At 39.8% G+C, this 17650-nt stretch overlaps 2 protein-coding genes across 3 annotated transcripts in view; one reads left to right on the top strand and one right to left on the bottom strand.

Annotated features, from left to right (window-relative positions):
• NPC1 (NPC intracellular cholesterol transporter 1) overlaps window positions 1-1094 on the top strand; it is a 26571-nt gene extending 25477 nt beyond the window's left edge. For both annotated transcript variants that reach the window (XM_059859312.1, XM_059859322.1), the window contains exon 25: window positions 464-1094. In XM_059859312.1, the coding sequence (XP_059715295.1) occupies window positions 464-546 (83 nt within the window). In that variant the 3' untranslated portion in view covers window positions 547-1094. The remainder of the gene's footprint in view (window positions 1-463) is intronic.
• Window positions 1004-17650, bottom strand: RMC1 (regulator of MON1-CCZ1). Its single transcript, XM_059859336.1, has 20 exons — window positions 17384-17650; window positions 14686-14762; window positions 13305-13389; window positions 12890-12946; window positions 11728-11814; window positions 10389-10529; window positions 8698-8801; window positions 8139-8228; window positions 7392-7497; window positions 6206-6317; window positions 5142-5186; window positions 4674-4727; window positions 4237-4365; window positions 3796-3902; window positions 2958-3077; window positions 2682-2759; window positions 2415-2519; window positions 2261-2329; window positions 1888-2113; window positions 1004-1181 (listed from the first exon to the last, which is right to left on the bottom strand). The coding sequence occupies exons 1-20, from the start codon at window positions 17609-17611 to the stop codon at window positions 1102-1104; spliced, it is 2100 nt and encodes a 699-aa protein (XP_059715319.1). The 5' UTR covers window positions 17612-17650; the 3' UTR covers window positions 1004-1101.

Genomic DNA, 17650 nt, shown 5'->3' with positions numbered 1-17650 from the left:
CTTGCTGAATTGAAGCAAGCACTGCTTGGCCCACGTGGTTGCATTTTGCTGTGCTTTGTGGAGGTGCCTGCTGTCCCACAGAGCAGCACAATTAGCATCTTTCAACCTGGGGAGAGGATGGTGGGTGGAAGCAACAAACCTCCTGTGAGTTACTGTTCCTGCATCTGCAGAAACAGTCTCGCCTTTCAGTGAGGATGGGCCAAGCACTGTCCTCTTGAATTTGATAATGCATGTGTATAGTATAGTCCTTAAATAAGGCTCAGTTTAAGTCTACCTTTAATGGGCTTAAGAGCGATGGGGATTCATCTACCACTGCCTTTGTTGAGGCTGACAGCTATTAACAGCTGAGCTGAAGCAGGTTTCTGACTGTTAAGCTGGCCCTAGACAGTAAGATGATGCATGCTTCCTGATGACTGATCAGCTAAAATATGGAGCCTTTGGATAACTGTGTTCTCTCATTCAGGCCCATCAGTAAATAAAGCTAAAACTCGTGCTACACAAGAGAGGACCAGAGGTACTGAACGGGAGAGACTCCTCTACTTCTAGTTTTTAACAGTGTTCAGTGGACTGCCTGAACTGTGGCTTAGGCCCAACTCCTAAGAACTGAAGCGCAGCAATGTTTTATGACTATCACACTGTAACCACCACAGACTTGACTCCTGCACAGATTCAACTAGAAGATACCAGCTGCAGCTTTGGACATAGCTTTAAACTCAGGAAATGCTAAGTGTGGCTCAAGTAACAGTATTATAAAACTAGATGTGTTAATAAGATTACTAAAACACTTCTGTTTTCAAGAGGTTGCATTTTTTTCCTTCAGAAACCCAAACCAGCTGTAGTGAGAGTTGAATAGCATTTTGTCAATGAAATTGAGGTGATGTGTATGAGAATGGACTGCTAAACCACTGACACTAATTTTAAATGCAGGTCAATGCAATTTTTGTCTCTATTTTTAGGGGGAAGCCATCACAAGTTGTAATATTTTTAGTACTATTTGCCAAAATGTCTTGTATATACTTTATTATAAAATAGCAATTTTGTAGTTCAAAAATCTACTTAAATGCAATAAATTAAGTTTATACATTTCAGTTGAAGAGTGTTTCAGAATGTTGTGGGTTTCATGAGAGCGTGTTCTCCAAAAACTTGTTTGAAGAAGGTGACATGTTCTTCACAGTGCTCACCTACAGGAGACAAAATAAAAATTCCATGTTCACTTTACAACTCCCAAACCAAGAACCAAGATTGTGTAGTTTCACTTACCTTCATTTATCTGTACTAATTCTTATCTTTAATCCGTTTGAGTACCAGAGTTGAACAAACAGAAAGCATTGGAATGCTGAGGTATTTCCAGTCCTGTGACTGGCATTCTTGAGGTGAAGCAGATGTTTGATCTAGTTCATGGATCTAACCAGCAGATTCACAGCCATGAGAGCCCTTTACTGTCAAGATGCAAGAGTGTGGGGTGGGATTCTGCACCTACAGAATGTCTGGTGGTTACAAACATGTTGCTGGTGCAAGCAGTTTGGCTTGGCTTTTAAAGAAAGAACTGTAGTATAAAGCAGCCTTGAATTTTTGTAATTAGTGGAAATAGACAATTGAACTCAAAGGCTGGTTGCTGACTTCAGAAGTAAGCACTAATTGGAGATAATGGCTCTGCTAACCTAAGCAGTGAGAGCAAATGCAAGTCAAACAGGTTCATCTGCAAGTTTTAGTTCAGCCTTTTTACTCCTAGGTGCAGTAGACAAAGGAGTAAGACAAGTTAATTTGGAACTGTGCTTAAAGGTGAGTATAAAATATAGGCTAAACTATGCCAAGAGTTTTATCATCTAATACAGGCTCAACTGGATTGCACAACTGAGTAGCTTGGTCAAACTGCTTATTGCTCACCTGGTGTGAAGCTGGGGTTTCCTCGTAACCGCTGGTTTCTTTGTTCAAAGAATCGGAATATGGTGTAGAAAAGCATCTCATCTTCTGCTTGTTTTGCTGCATCGAGGAATTTGCGGGCTGAAATGCTGTCGTGTCCTCCAATACCCCTGATGAATCTCAAGGCAGCCAAAACTTGGTGTTTGGACAACAGAACTTCTACTATTTCATCATTTGCTGTGGAAAGTCTCTGTGAAGTCAATCACAGCTGTAAGACAATGCTTCTAATGCATGCAAATGATTGGTGCTAGTTTATGACTTCAAGCCTGGTCAGGGAAGCTGTTTGACCAGTCTGAGCCACATGTGACATGGAGTTATTAGAATCAGAAATGCTTACTTTTAACATGTCCAGAGAGAGCTGATGTGCAGGAGGGTAAATGCTTTCCAGGGAGAGTAAGAGACAAGCCTAGGGCAAAAGCAGAAATAACCTTAAAATTCTGAAGGCTTCCCATCTCCCTCACTAGCTTATTGGAGCTACTTGTCTTACATACCAAGGGCTTTGAGTCACTGAGCACATGGTACTGCAGAAACTGATGGAGCATGTAGAACAAGTTGTGTTGAACAAGGGTTTTGATGACCAGCTCATACAAGTAGTGCTGTGAATGTAGGAAGAAGACAATCAAAGACAGGTCTCTATATGTGTTTTTAGAATCTACAAGTCAATATTGTATAGAACTTACACATGTGACCAAGACTGGACTAAAACTGCATGTAATTTCGTGGAGTGGGGCAATGTACTTAGCACGTAAGTGATTTACCTGAACTGCAATCTGGAACTGGTTGAGAGAGCGAATGTATTCCATCAAGACAGCTATAGTGAACTTGTGAGGTGCTTCCTGGACAAAGAAGCAAGTGTTAGGTGGAATTTGCATGGCTTCTCTGTTAATAACCCCATAAAAGTAGGCATCAAAATACCCTAATCCTGACAAAGTTTCCTGCAACCAATTTCAAGCCATCAACTTAGGCTGGCTGATCTGAGACTGCTGCCAAATTAGCCCTTAAATTTATTTCATTAGCCCTTAAAATTAACTTACCTTCTTCTCTGTAAAAACAGATAAAACATGTGTGTACATATCAGACTGGTCAATAACTGCTTGAGTGCGGACAGGACGTTTCAGGAGTGGATTACTTCTACTCAGGCCTGTTTCTACCACCTAGGAAGAAAATAAGGTCTTTTAAAAAGAAAACTGTAGTGTAGTACAGTTCTGAGTCAATCTCAGTTGTACAGACTGTTTTCTGTTTGAAACACAACTATAAACTTGTTGTGTTAACAAGAAAATTCATATCTGTGGTCATGTTATATCCAATACATCTTGTTGAGTGGGGATTTCATATTAAATCTAAAACTGCTTTTTAAAGTTCTATAAATACAGCTGCTCTTATATACCTCAAAGGCAGGAGATGAATCTACACTGACACAGGCCCTGAGGCTTAGAAGAGTCTTGAGTATGTGACTGTACAGTGAGTTAGTGCTTGAATTTGGTACTTTAACAGAAGTAACTGAGATGTATCAGGACTGCCTGTTATGCCATGCTACAGTGTGCAGTGAAATCAGTGGTTTGGAAACCAAGGCAGTAGCTATTGATTCAGAGTTGCTTTTTCAGCTTCTACCTTCTCTCTGCTTTCAAGTTGGGGTATGTTAACTCATCACTCTAGAGATGAGCTATGCAGCATCTGCCACACAAGTGTCAAGTGGGGGTCTTAGTGCATTTTCCACAGTAGACTTTTACTTGAGAAACTGAGGCAGTCGGGACCTTTTGAGGTAAGCCCAAATATCCTAAGTAGAAATGAGCATGCCTTCACCTTGATGCCACCTGAAAAGCAAAGAGCATTGTCCTGTCTCTGTAAGCTGCTATAGCTAACATGGTATACCATTGTATAGCTTTGCTCAGCTTCCAAGTACTTCTTATATTCATGATTCAGTTTGTCAAAAACAGTTGCAATCACAGACAGTGATCCTCTCTCTGGCTCAGTGAGCACTGAAAAGATAAAAAGAAATAACTATGAGGAGAAATAACCAGGCACCTGATAGTTACCTTTTTCAAAAGGTGATGTCTATTCTCTGATTTTTAACTTTTAAGAAATACTTTCAATCCTGTCAGGTATATTTGAAGTGGGGGGAAAGTTAAATTTTTCATGCTGTTACATTCCTTCAGAATAGTAACTGAGGGTAGTTGAGAAAAATGACATCCGAAGGACCAAGGCGGCTTCAGAGGCGATCTCATCTCTAAGAACAGCCAAGCTAACTTGGGTGAGTATTTATGAATAAGCAGTATTGTACTTTCGAGATACAGAAAACACACTTGAACTTACTTTGAGAGCATACAGATAGGATAACCATTTTGCATTCTTTCCTTTGGAGAAGGAAATCCATTAGTTTTCCTTTATCTAGCAAGAGGTTAACTACAGGTTCAAGTTTCACTTGAAGACTCCAGAGGTAACCTTGATTTGAAGGAGTAAACAAAATTAATTGTCTTGCACAGTATAGCCTAGACTTACAACTTTTCCACCTTTAAATGAAAACACATTGAGATTGTTTACTTGCCTTTCTAAGCCCATATTTTAGAGCAGCATTACCCGTGAAAAGTTGTAGTAGAGATAGCTAATCCTCTAGTTAACACTAGCAAGGGCAATTAACTCAGCAGCTATACCTAATAAGTCCCTTCAGTTTTAAGCTACTTTGTGCACTGCAAGTGTAAACTAGCCATCCTGATATTGAATATTATAGAGTCCAAGAGCTCACCACTTACCTTCACTTGCACTGATGATAATATCAGGTTGAAAGACAATCCAAGAAGAAGAATCTAAATGTTAAGGTTTTAACACCTATATTAGTATTGACGCTAAACTGTTTCTCCTGAATTTACATTACTGTAGAGAAGCAGATCCCATTAACATACTTTCATTTACTGTCACTTCTACTTCTCAGGCTTTGAACCATGCTCTTGGAATGCTATCTTCAATTTTATAGTGTACCTATTCAGTAATTTCATACACATGTCTCAAATAATCAGGAAATGTGGTATTATACTAGACTTCAGTATTTACAACTCTCTGAAAGCATTATGAGGCTATTATGAAGCGTATTTTGTCTTGAAGTACATGTGCATAATCAGCTAAAACTGCTCTCTTAAGGAGCCAAGGTAACAAATGCTACCTTCTTCCCTGCTAGATACATAGAATGAGGTTCTTACTTTTTGAGAGGATTTAAAGGATACAGAGTTTACATGGAACAGGAGCCTGACTTGTCACAGAAGCTGGGCCTGCAGAAAAAAGAACATCAGGTGAAGAACAGTAGTAACTCTGGCAGCTCTCCTGTACCAAGTGTTTTATGCCAAAAAGGTAAGTATGGAGTGTAACACTCTAGCATACAGTCAAAAAGAAAGATCCATTTCTCTGTGTAGCCAGATCTACAAAGACAATCTGACATTGAGAAGGCAAACAAATCCTTCAAAACATGATTGTTTTGTTTTTCAGCCAAGTGAAAGAATGTATGTAGAAATATTCCAGCTCTAGTACTGTAATTCTGAATACACAGATTCCATTTGCTGTATTTAAATGCATACTCTTTAAAAGGAAGAGTGGTTGGTACATTCTGATCCTAACCTTTGTTTACTACAAATCTCCACCTGCAGATTTATCATACTTGCTATCAGATATTAGAGCTTTTGATGTGCAATCTTTTTGTATAGAAGCATCTTTCTCTTCTACAAAGACAACCTCACTGCTTTCTCACCTGCTAGTGAAACTATGCTCAGGCTATTTCTATATTCCCAGCTTGAGATTTAACTTCCTGTCACACTTCTAGGACTGGAGAACAGAAAGGTAATCCAAGAAGAATCTAAGCCTTGGAGTCTTAACACTGATTGATTGTAGCACTACTTCTAAACTGGTCCCAAATTTGATTCTGAGCTTGTATTGTCTTTCAGCCTCCAACTTTGTAAGTCACACAGTCCTGACTTAAGCCAGAAAAGCATGAAGTGCTTTTTGAGCACCCACAAGCTTTGAGAGCCATGGACAAAAACCTCCCTGCACCCAACACTTTTCAAGTGTAAAAGCAAAGTACTATAGGAAATGTGCACCTTAAACAGCAACTCTTCTGTAGCTGGCACACACATTTGGAACACCAACTTCTGCTCAATTGCTTCTTACCTTCTTCCTTCCTCACCCTCTCAAATATGTATAACTGAAGTGTTAGTAAGCTGAAGCTCTTCTGTATGTGAGCTGTTACATTTAAGTACTCTTGCTAAGTGTTAGGTTATTCATTATGTAGTGGTTTTACCTGCTACAGGTATTTGATAGGGTTGTATTGATCGAGGTGGAAGTACAAACTGATGGATGGTTGTGGACCCATCAAATTCTCCTTTTAGCTTGATGTCAAATATAACTGAAGTCTGCAATTAAAAAGAGGAAGTTAGTATTGATGGATGTGAATCACCACCCATTTGCACGCATTTGGTCTGCTTTTCACATTTCCATCTAGTATTCCCTGCTGGAATCATAGAATGGTTGGAGTTGAAAGCGATGTACTGGGGGATGTAGTGATGACATTTTTCACTGATCAGGCTGCTCAAGGCTCCATCCAACCTGGCACTGAACCCTTTCAGCAATGGGGAATCCTGTTCCAGGGTCTCATCACCCTCATTGTAAAAAGCTGCATCCGTTGCATCCCATCTAAATCCATCTCCCTTTAGTCTAAAACCACTGCCGCTAGAACTGTCTCTACACACCCTAGAAAAAAGTCTCTCCCAGTCTGTCTTGCACAACACATGACTTTGACACTGCATAGTTAAGGATGCTAGAAACTCTGAGGAAAATTGTCTATCTTCCTCTGATATCCTCATACTTCTACCGTTCAGTCTTGTTCAACTCAAGTCACTAACACTTCTAACCCAGTATGGACCACCAGGGAAAGCAGCTTTGCTTTCAGTGCCAGTGAAACTTCAATTACTCGTGTCTCCCAAAGGCAAAGTGAGTAATGTTTTCTGGGGTTCTGTAGTCATGTTTATAGCTTGACCAAAACACTGGGGAGGAAGTGCTCTGGGTTAAATGCTAATGTGTAGAATTAACATGAAATATAACTGAAACATCAACTAATCTTCCTAAGGAGGTAACGTGCCCCAGTTCTTGAAGTTGTCCAAGAGAAGGTAATACAAGAAGTCTAAGTCTTTTCCCAAGTTAAGAGCAGAGAAGCACTTTAGCTTAACCACTGACCAAGCCTTGCTGCTGGGACTACAGACAAGAAGTTTTACCTGTGCTACCAGCAGCCCTGATTATATGTTAGCCCATCAGGATAAAAGGATAAATTTGAATCTCTTACAGTGTTCTGGTTTTGTTCCTGCAAATACTCTGGGGTTTGGCCAAGCTAAGCCCAAAATAATTTAATTCAGAAATTATTTTTCTAAGTTATTAATACCTGCCCCTAACTTCTCGAAGTTATGGCACAACACAATATAAATAAATCAGACCTCAGTATCCTGATGATGTACTACCACCAAGTTATCCACTACATTCAGTGCAAACTTCCCAGTTCTGTTGAGCTTTAAAATATGTGTCTTCTTACAGGAGCCCTCTCTAGGGAAACAAAGAGAAATGAGAACTGGTCAACAAGCCAATATAAGATGTCTTTTTGTCCTAGTTTTGCTGGGACTCAGTTTATTTTCTTCCTAGGAACTGGTACAGTGCTGTATTTTGGACTATGATGAGAATAACACTGATAAGACACTGATGTTTTAGTTGTTGCTAAACAGTGCTTACTCTAAGTCAAGGACTTTTTGGTTTCCCACGCTGCCAGCGAGCAGGTGTGCAAGAAGCTGGGAGGGAGCAGGGCCAGGACAGCAGACCTGAACTGGCCAAGGGGATATTCCATATCCTAGGACATCATGCTTGGTATATAAAGTGGAGGAAGTTGGCCAGGAGGCACAGATCAGTGCTTGGGACAGGCTGGGTGGTAATTTTTGCTGTGTCACTTGCTTTTCATGGGTTTTATTCCCTCCTCCAGGCACTTTTCATTACTACTACTATTACTTTTTACTTTATTTCACTTATTAAACTGGTTTTATTCAACCTATGAGTTTTACCTTTTTCTGATTTTCCTGCCCCTCCCACCAGGAGTTTTGGGGGAACAGCTGGCGGTACTTAGTTGTCAATTGGGGTTAAACCACAACACTGACACAGATGTTTACTGCCACTAATGTTCTTCATTCTGCTTTTACCTGGGTAAGTGATAGAGCACTACTTCTGCTCCTGTACTGTTGGAAGTCCTTGAGTGATGCCGCAAATAGAGAACGTAAAGCTGCCCGTATCTAACAAGACAACAGGATTAAAGCATTATTTTCAATTTAGAGCTCTACCAGTCTCTTAGGTAATCTCTTCCTTTCTTCTAGGATAAAATGTTTGACTCTGAGTCAGGTAGTCATTTAATTAAAAGTGAAAGATTAAACAGTACTTGCATGAGTATAGGCCATGCATTATGATTTATCAAGTCCGGCATCCATGAATGATTCCTCTACCAAAATATCAAGTAAGAAATGAAACATTCTCCAAACTTCTTGGTAATCCATAACAATTTCATGTAAGACTTCTCCCTTTGCTTCCCCTCCCCACCTTGCCCCAAGAGAGCTGTGTACATGCTTTGTTCAAGGCAGTAACTAAAGTGCTTTAAAGCAACAGCACTGCTAAAACAAGAAACAAGTGCAACCATTGTAATGTCCTTCCCTTCTTCCAGCATTCCCAAACTGCCCCACCTTCCCAAGAAAGACCCGACATACGTACATTGTAGCCATAGCAATATCTCTTTCAGAAAGACTGAGTTTGGATGACTTGGGTGCTGCAGGCAACTCAATTTCAAATTTTGATAGTTTTGACATGGTGCCACTCTGTTAAACGACAAAACAAGAACTGTCACAAGAGGAACCGAAAGGGAGGAGCCGCCTTTGCCCAAAAGCTGTATCACCAGCGCCCCCACGAGGCGACGGGCGGTCATAGCCCAAATGAAAGGGTTTACACTTGCTTTCCTTAAAAACCCCCAAGTGATTCTTAACACACACTTCTGTAACTTCAGAAGCTTTATCGTCTCGATTTTATTACTTCAGCTACAAAAATATTACTACTTCAATTCAGTCAAGACAAATTTGTATGCAAATCGCACGTACAATTGGTCTGGAGATCTCAAACAGCAGTTCTCTTAACTTACTTTTCCAGAAAAGTATATGCTCCAATTCTTAAATAACTGCTTCCTGGGAAGGAGAAAATATCACTACCTCCTACCAGTCACACTCTCCTTTAGTTCCTTCCTTCTACTTAGAGTATATCCCTTCTCCTGCCCAAAGCTTCTGCTCTCCTCTTCCTCTTTTCTATGGAATTTATACTTAAGTAAGTTTTCACAGTTTCCAAAGCTTCTACTGAAATTAACTTCCTGTTCTTACTGATTCATTCTTGAGAGTGAAGTGTGAATACTACAGAACTATTTCCTTTGCTAGATCTCTATTTTCAAGCATTACTTTAGTACAGGATCTTTCTCAGGAGATCTTTAAAAATGACCATCTGAACACAAGATAAAAATTATTTGGCTTCAACCTACAACTTGACACAAAATGTGAAGGAGGGAGAACCATAACCTAAGTTGTTAAAAAGAAAACCGTGAAAGGCTAGTAGGTTCCTCCCAGTCACCTAAGGGAACATAATTTCAGGATGCAGTACACAAGATTAACACAGACCAGGAAACTCACGTGAGTAAGATGCTTTTTAATCTCTTCCCTTAAACTGCCACAGAAATCTTCCTAATCCATTGACAGTAGCAAGACAAATGCTGTCATTCTTTTCTAATTTTTAAAATCACCTGACTGCATCATTAACTGAAAACAAATTCTGGTTTTCACAACACACTTTTTCCAAGATAAAAATATTTTCCCAGTAACAATAAGTGTTGCCCACAGGGAAGAACACCAAAAGAAATAATTACTGTAGACAAGCCCCCTCTGGCTTGGGACAACAGTTGTTTCTTAAGTACTAACTTGTTTATCTCTTTTTCAACCAGTCATATGTGGGAGGTTATAATTATAATCACAAGAAAAAGGCCCTTATTTTTTCTTTATCATACTACAGAGAGCAAATGTTCATATTAAAAGTAAATCATAAATACCTATTTAAGTGAAAAAAAAAAAAAAAAGACATTTAAGTTGTAAAATTTTTAGTCACCACCAATTTTTTCTTTCCTTTCCCAAGGTCAACTGTCCAGCCTTGTCTGGACATCCATCTTTCCAAAGAGCATGTAAGAAAGAGTGAATTACCTAATTTTGAGCCATTTTAAGCAATTTTAAGAAGCTACATTATAGATTTGCTTATTGTCATACAAGGATATGAACACATGCACCTTTGGGAAGAAATTCAAGTAACAGAACATTCAGGTGAAGAAGCAGCTTAGGAAAAAATGAAAATGACAAATTTGGAACATATCCTTTTACCTTGAAATAGAATGGCTGCAGGACATTGCCAAGGACAGTGGTTGAAAGAAGGATAACAGAGCTCTCTGGACAATACATGTACCAATTGACATTGATACTCTGATTCTTTAGAAGCTTTAAACTTCGTTTCTCTGGCAATACCTGGAAACACAGAATATTGGCATTATATTATCACCAGGATTCCAACAGCATAAATGGTAATTAATGCACAGGAGCAAGGAATGTTAAGCAAGAAACAGATACGTGTAAAGACGTTTACCTTGCTAGAATTAAAAATCAGAAACCTGACAATTACAGCCGAGGCCCCACTTTACTGTAGCGAAGGAAAGAATACACATCAAGTACTAATGAACTTAAAGCTGCTCTGTTTTCCCACTCATCCAGATCTGAGTTTAAGTTCTGTGCACAGTGGAGAAAACACCTGGCTTAATACAACTAGTGAAGTTTTAATAAAAGTTTTTCTAACAATATTCTTGCTGTCTTCAGTCCCCAGCCTCCATCTTTTATATTTTAAGAAGTATATAGATCAATTCTCTTCATTTCAAGGGCTTAAATACCCTCTCTTTAAAAAGACACTTATTTGATTTAGTCCTTTTACCTGCAGGGTTGACATTCATAATCCTTTCAGGTGCTAAATATATATTTTCCCCCTTTATCAGCATGAAATAATGCTCCTTTTTCAGTTACTTTCTTCAGTACTAGTTATTAGTGACAGTAACCATGAGAAACATTGTGTCTTAGCTCCAGGACTGAAACTATTGAAAAGTGTGCAACTTTTTTTTAAGGAAGTGTTTAAATATTTAAATATCTGTCATCATGAATGTTAGAAAGAGTTATTTATTCATCAGACATCTTTAAAAACATGTGCAAAGGAAATTCCATGTTACCTAAAGGAACTCAATGAGGTCAATACAGGAGAAAGCTCCAAGTTGCAGAAGGGTACTAGCTGGTCAATTATTAGTTCTTGACCACCTTTTAAGCATTTATACATCTTCCCCAATTTGATTTGTTTTGCATGAAGTGGTATTTCACACTAGATTTAAATACTCATTTCCATACAAGTCAAGAGCATCTCTTAATCTAAAGTTCCCAAGGCTTAGTTGAGTACTGCTCTATACAAGGTCTTAAAACCTGTAAATGATAAATCTGCCCTGCCCTAAAAATGTATTCGTCTTTAAAAAAATGTAAATTGCAAGTCTGCAAACCAAATAGCAGAAATTGCTTTTTTTAGCAGAGCACTTTCTCAGTTACAGAGACAAGAAAAAAGAATTCAATTATGCTGTTACAAATTTACATTTTCACATCTCTAAGCATGTCCTATGGGAGTTATTTGTATTACCTGGTAGAATTCAATTCCTTGATCTGTGATGAAAACAATTTCTGTAGAACTCGTCCAGCAGAATCCTAGAATATTGGCATTCTTTGTCTTTTAACAAACAAGAAAACAAACACTTTTTTACTTGGAAAAATTACCTATTCAGGTAAGCTAATATTACTGAAGAACACGAGACCAAAGGCAATTTAGGTATCCAATCTCTGGAGTTAATACTTTTGGCCAACCAGACACCCAGCATGCATCAGTTGCTTTTATAAAGCATTCCCAAACTGCACATGAACACAATTACTGTAGGACCTGGATCTTTGGCAGCATGTAAGATTTACAAGTTTATTATATAATCAAATTTTATTTTCACCCGAGATAAAACTAAGTTCCTCTGCTTCAAATTCTACTGCCAATTCAATCAGTTCCTGACATGAAAAGCAGGAAGAGATGTTGAGAGAAACTAAAAACTAAATGGAAAAATTTGCCATGACTTCACTCAGAATCTACTCCTATTACGCTCGGAAGTTTCATCACCACAAAGGTTTTGCTAGAATGATTTACTTAAACTCATAATCCTAAATAATGAAGCAGACAGTGTTTCAGCTTCAAAGACTACAGGGATAAAAGGATCTGTGTAAATCAGATGTGTAAAAATTTACTTTAGCATTCTATTACCAAAAATGTAATTTGTTTTAGTTAAAAGTTGGAAAATATCGAGCAATGACAATGGTACTTGTTTCTGGTAAATAATCATCAAAATTTAGAAGGATTATTAATAGGAAACAAAATATGAAAACTAGTAATAGCTTACTATTACTGATTAGTGACATTAGGAGAGAACATCCACATTAACATATCTGGCACTAATACGATCACTGCCCACTGTTTCTGTATCATCAGCACTGTGTCTCTTCTCCTTACCAAACCTCGACATTAGTTGCTCCCACAGCATTTCTGATCCCTCTAGGAAACAATTACATTCACAAGACAGGGAAGTTTTTTCTGGTATTGTTAATATATGTTTGTTCACTCCATTTCAATAGACAGTAGTGCTTACATCTCTCATTTCCTTGATGTTAGTGTTTTGAAATGTACCTCAGTTAGTTCTCTGGTAGTCACCAGCCTAACTGACATCAGAGTTTCACATAAGCATATAAGCTTGGGACATTTAACTCACCTTACATTCCTGTGTATATTCTAGCTGAGGGCTATCTGGAATAAAATTCAAGAAATCCTGCAAAAATACCCATTAAGTGGATTAGCAATTACAAAGCACAGAAAAGATACATACATAGATAGCAAAGCATAGATATTAGTTTATCAAATTGGCTCAGATGCAAAATATATACAGAAGAAAAACTTCTGTTCCACTTCACCCTTGTCAGAGTTGGTTCCCCTCACACTTTTTGTTTAAATGATGATACTAGCAAGACAACAATGCTGCCTGACCAGCCTCTCAGAATGGTGGAGGAATTTTCACTACAACTGTTTTTAGCCAACAGATTTTTTGAATATTTGTCTCTAAGAATTTTACTGTGGAAGTAGAGGATTTCCAGCTCCAATTCCCTAGCTGCAGGGTGTACATTTCTTACCACACTTTTCAAAGTTCTCTGCACAGCCAGAATCTTGTTCCCCAAGGAAAATTTGATACACTTCACTTCTCCTTTATCCTCCATCCTATACAGAAAGAAACAGAAATTATGGAAAAACAATCTAAAATAGTTTCTTAAAGAATATGCCCTAAAAAAAGACAATGATGGAGAAAAAAAAAGTGCAATGTAAATGCTGTTGAATACAGATTATTACTCTTGCCTGACTAATATATTCAAAACCCAGACTGAAAGAAAATGGCAGCTCGCTCTTCAGAAGTCCTAAACACATCCATTGCAGAATCACAGCTAAGCTCACACAAATTAGCACCTGAAATCACTGCAAATGCACAGCTCTGTTGGCCTGTGATGTGGAGCTGCAAGACTTGTGGGACTATCCAAACCTTCATCCTCAGTTCTGGACACCAGATTCCTGCAATCTGCTGTGTTACTTCCAGAACTAGTGCTAGTTGACACAAGCCTCCTTCCTCTCCCACTAGGACACAGCCTCTGGAAGAACTTCTGATGTTAAAAAGAGAGTGAGGCTGTTTTCACACCATTAAAATAAATTTTAGAAGTATTCTTACCAAACAAGCATCAGCACAATTGGCATGAATAAGGTATGTATAGTTCCTCCAGCATATGCTATTAAGTCAGGCCAAAGAGAGAGACAGTCAAGTATGAAAATAGCTGGAACTGCATAAAGTTTACTAAATATTTTCAGCTCCTTCAGGATTGACAAATGTAATCAAATATAAAAGTAAAATAAACCCAGCAACTTTCAGGACAGGTCCTGTGCAATATCCAAGAGATCACAGTAAACACATTTTGATTACAAATTGCTTCATCTGTATTTGGATTGATATGGAATAAAGGAATACTTCCTTACATATGCACAGCAGAGTACAAAGAGCCATCATTTTTAACAGAGACATATATAAAATAGTTTACTGTTGTCAAATTCTGCAAAAATGCTTTCACAAAAAATGGAAGACATAGAAGAAGCCCATTCAGATGAAACAAGGAACAGAACATGAGAAACCTACATCTAGGTTTGGACATTGTGCTTGAATCACAGACATCACTTGCTAAACTGTATCCTTGTATATGTCATTGCTGCTGTAGGAATCACTCTCTCATATGTATAGCATGTTTATAATAAAAGACTGTTGTCTAAAAAAAAGAAGTCACACCCAAATTACTTTCCCCCCCCAGAGATCATAGGGAGGGAAAAGCATACCCTCTTGCAAGATTATATCTAAGAACAAGTCAAAATATGATCACAATTACTCGTCAGTTTTATGCCTGAATTACAGTCGATCAGGATCAACCACCACATAACTTGAAGACTGCATCATTCTATCCCAAGATAAAGGTGCCTTACCTGAAGGAAATAGGATTTCTATCCTCCAAACCTTTAACAACAACTCCTGTAGCTCCACCAGATCGAACAGCAAAAACCTACAAAAAAAGTTTTGAACATATATATTTAACTCTTTCAAAGTCATAACCTTCCCCGGCTTCCTCTTCTATAATCCACACCTTTATTTTTTTTACACGGTTTTTGTTCTTCTGCAGATCTAACAGTTCACACTGAGACAATCTGGAATTCCAAGTTTACTTAGAGTTATCAGACTGCATGGTACTGCAACAGTCTTGCAGGCATATTCTGAACTACTGGGCAAGTTAAATCAGTACAAATCTTTATAAACCTTTATCTTGGTTTTGTTTCTTTTATATTTTTCTAAGTCATGTACTAGTAAAAGTATCTAAGACATCAGGGCATTTTTTAAAACAAAAAGGACCTCAGCTTGGGGACTGGGAATAGATGTAACTCAATGACCCAGAAGCCTCATCCTGTCAGAACACGTTATTAAATAGAATAGTTTTATAGTAATAGATTTTCATAGAGATTTTCAATAGATTTTACCTAAGGAGATTCAGCCAATATGCCCTACAACTGAGAATTCCTTTAGCCCAGCATCACATATAAGTGTACAAAACCTGCTGGAGCTATGACACATATTGAGCTGGAATAAGATAACCAAAAAAAAGAAGAAAAAAAAAGTCATGCTGTTACAAACAACACCTAGCTTGGAAAAAGAAAGTCAGGCAAATGCCTTATTGGTAGTTGTATGTGCAGCAGCACTAGGCCCACAGAGCAGGGCTCAGGGTAACAGGGACATTTTTCTGTAACAGCTGGGCTCAGGGTGACAGGGACATCTTTCTGTAATATCAGCCATGCTGCCAGTCTGCTATGCTCAGGCAGGAAATACACATATCGAGATTATAAATTGCAAGCAAGTCCACAGCCTTACTAGCATGATAAATACTTAGTTGAACTATTTTTAGTATTATGGAAATAGAAAAAGAAAGCAACACTCTCTAAATCTCTGCAAGATGAGAAGATTACATGGACATATCTCTCACATGGGAAACTGTCATTGAAATGCAGGTTACAAATGATTCAGAGACACAGTGGAATTCAAACTATTTTAGATAACAAGAAAACAGAGAGAAATAAATTTACACTGGAAAATATGAATCTTTTAAGTGAGCTCTCAACAACCAATTTCTATGTAGTTATATCACATCCACACTATGATACTATGAGCGCCTCCTGATAGGGTATTTCATGTGACCCTCAAAGATAATGGTTTATAAGAAGAAATATCTGGAAAGTGGCCCAGTGGAAAAGGACCTGGAGATGCTGGATGACAGCAGCTGAACAAGAGAGAACATATGCCCAGGTGGCCAAGGAACCAATGGCATCCAGCCTGTATCATCGATAGTGTGGCCAGCAGGACCAGGGCAGTGACTGTCCCCCTGTACTCTGCACTGGTGAGGCCACACCTCCAGGGCTGTGTCCAATTCCGGGCCCCTCAGTTCAGGAAGGACACTGAGGTGCTGGAGTGTGTTCAGAGAAGGGCAACAGAGCTGGGGAAGGGTCTGTGGCACAAGTGCTATGAGGAGTGGCTGTGGGAGTTGGGTTTGTTGAGCCTGAGGAAAAGGAGGCTCAGGGGTGACCTTACAACTCCCCGAAAAAGGCTGCAGCCAGGTGGGGGCCAGCCTCTTCTCCTAGAAACCAGCAACAGAACCAGAAGACATCACCTTAAGCTGTACTGGGGAAGGTTTAAGTTGGACATTAGGAAGAATTTCTTCCCTGAAAAGGTGATTAGACATGGGAATATTCTGCCCAGGGAGGTGATGGTGTTACCACGCCTGGAACTGTTTAAGAAAAGACTGGATGTGGCACTCAGTGCCCTGGTCTAGCTGACACGATGGTGTTCAGTGAAAGGTCGAACTCGATGACCTCAGAGAACTTTTCCAGCCTAAATGATTCTGTAATCATTCTGAACAGAGTGCAACAGCAAGAAACACACCCCAGAAATACTGCTTCCTCTCCAAACATGCCACTGATCATGTCCACACATGGGGCAACGCATGCCAGCTACACGGGGAAGAAAACTTGAAGGTTCTGACTCCGTGAATGCTGAGGTCAAAGAACAGTTAGAGGAATTACAGTGGAATGTATCCACATCTCTGTAAGCCTCACGACAGCCTGTGGATCTTTTAGCTGTAGTGAGCTGAGCTCTCAGGAGCCCACATGGATATTAATGAAGCCTGCTTAAAAGCACTAAAGCCAAGAAACAGCCACTTGGGTCTGTGCCACAAGGAAAGCCGTAATTATTCATTTTTTATGACTATATTGAAAGGGGTGTGAAAAATTCAGGGAAATTAAGCTAAGAGCAAAGTGACAAAGTTTGCAGGTCAGGTGGGGACACCTGGAACAGAAAGGAAAAGTGCTGACTCCGATGAATTCCAGAAAGACCTTACGGCAGTGAGAGTAAGGCAGGTGAAATCAACCTAATAAATCGGTAAAGGAAAAAAAAAAAAATTCTACCGCCTCTAGCACGATGACAGGTCCCGAAGGGGAACAACAGGGCTCATGCCCGGCGGCCGAGGGACAGAAGGAAACCAAAGCCGGGCAGGGAACCAAAGCCAAGGCAGCGAGCAGCAGGGGGCCGGGCTGACCCCCAGGCCCGGACCCGCAGCCCGCGGCAGGGCCCCGCCGCCCCCACCTGCTTGTTGGCCTCGTCGAAGAACACGCAGTTCACGGGGTTCGCCTTCTCGAAGTGCACGGGCCGCGCGCACAGCGCCAGGTAGCAGCCGCCGGCCTCCGCGCCGCCCCGCGCTCGCCCCTCGCCCTCTTCTCCTCCTCCACCTTCTCTTCCTGCTCCTGCTGCCGCCGCTCCCGGCGCCTCGTCCTCGGCCGGCCCCGGCGGCTCGCGGCCCATGGCGGCGGCCATTGCCCACCCCCGCTCGCGGGCGGCCGCTTCCTGTTTACA

Source organism: Haemorhous mexicanus, chromosome 1 (genome assembly GCF_027477595.1).
Source record: "Haemorhous mexicanus isolate bHaeMex1 chromosome 1, bHaeMex1.pri, whole genome shotgun sequence".
Lineage (NCBI taxonomy): Eukaryota > Metazoa > Chordata > Aves > Passeriformes > Fringillidae > Haemorhous > Haemorhous mexicanus.
The sequence above is the reverse complement of the archived record's forward strand: the minus strand, read 5'-3'. Positions and strand labels throughout refer to the sequence as shown.

Coding starts and splice junctions, on each gene's coding strand:
- RMC1 (XM_059859336.1), bottom strand. CDS start 17,611: ATGGCCGCCGCCATGGGCCGCGAGCCGCCGGGGCCGGCCGAGGACGAG. Junction 8,802..10,388: donor TGCAGCCATTCTATTTCAAG/GTAAAAGGATAT, acceptor GTCGTTTAACAG/AGTGGCACCATGTCAAAACT. Junction 3,903..4,236: donor CCTATCTGTATGCTCTCAAA/GTAAGTTCAAGT, acceptor TTATCTTTTCAG/TGCTCACTGAGCCAGAGAGA.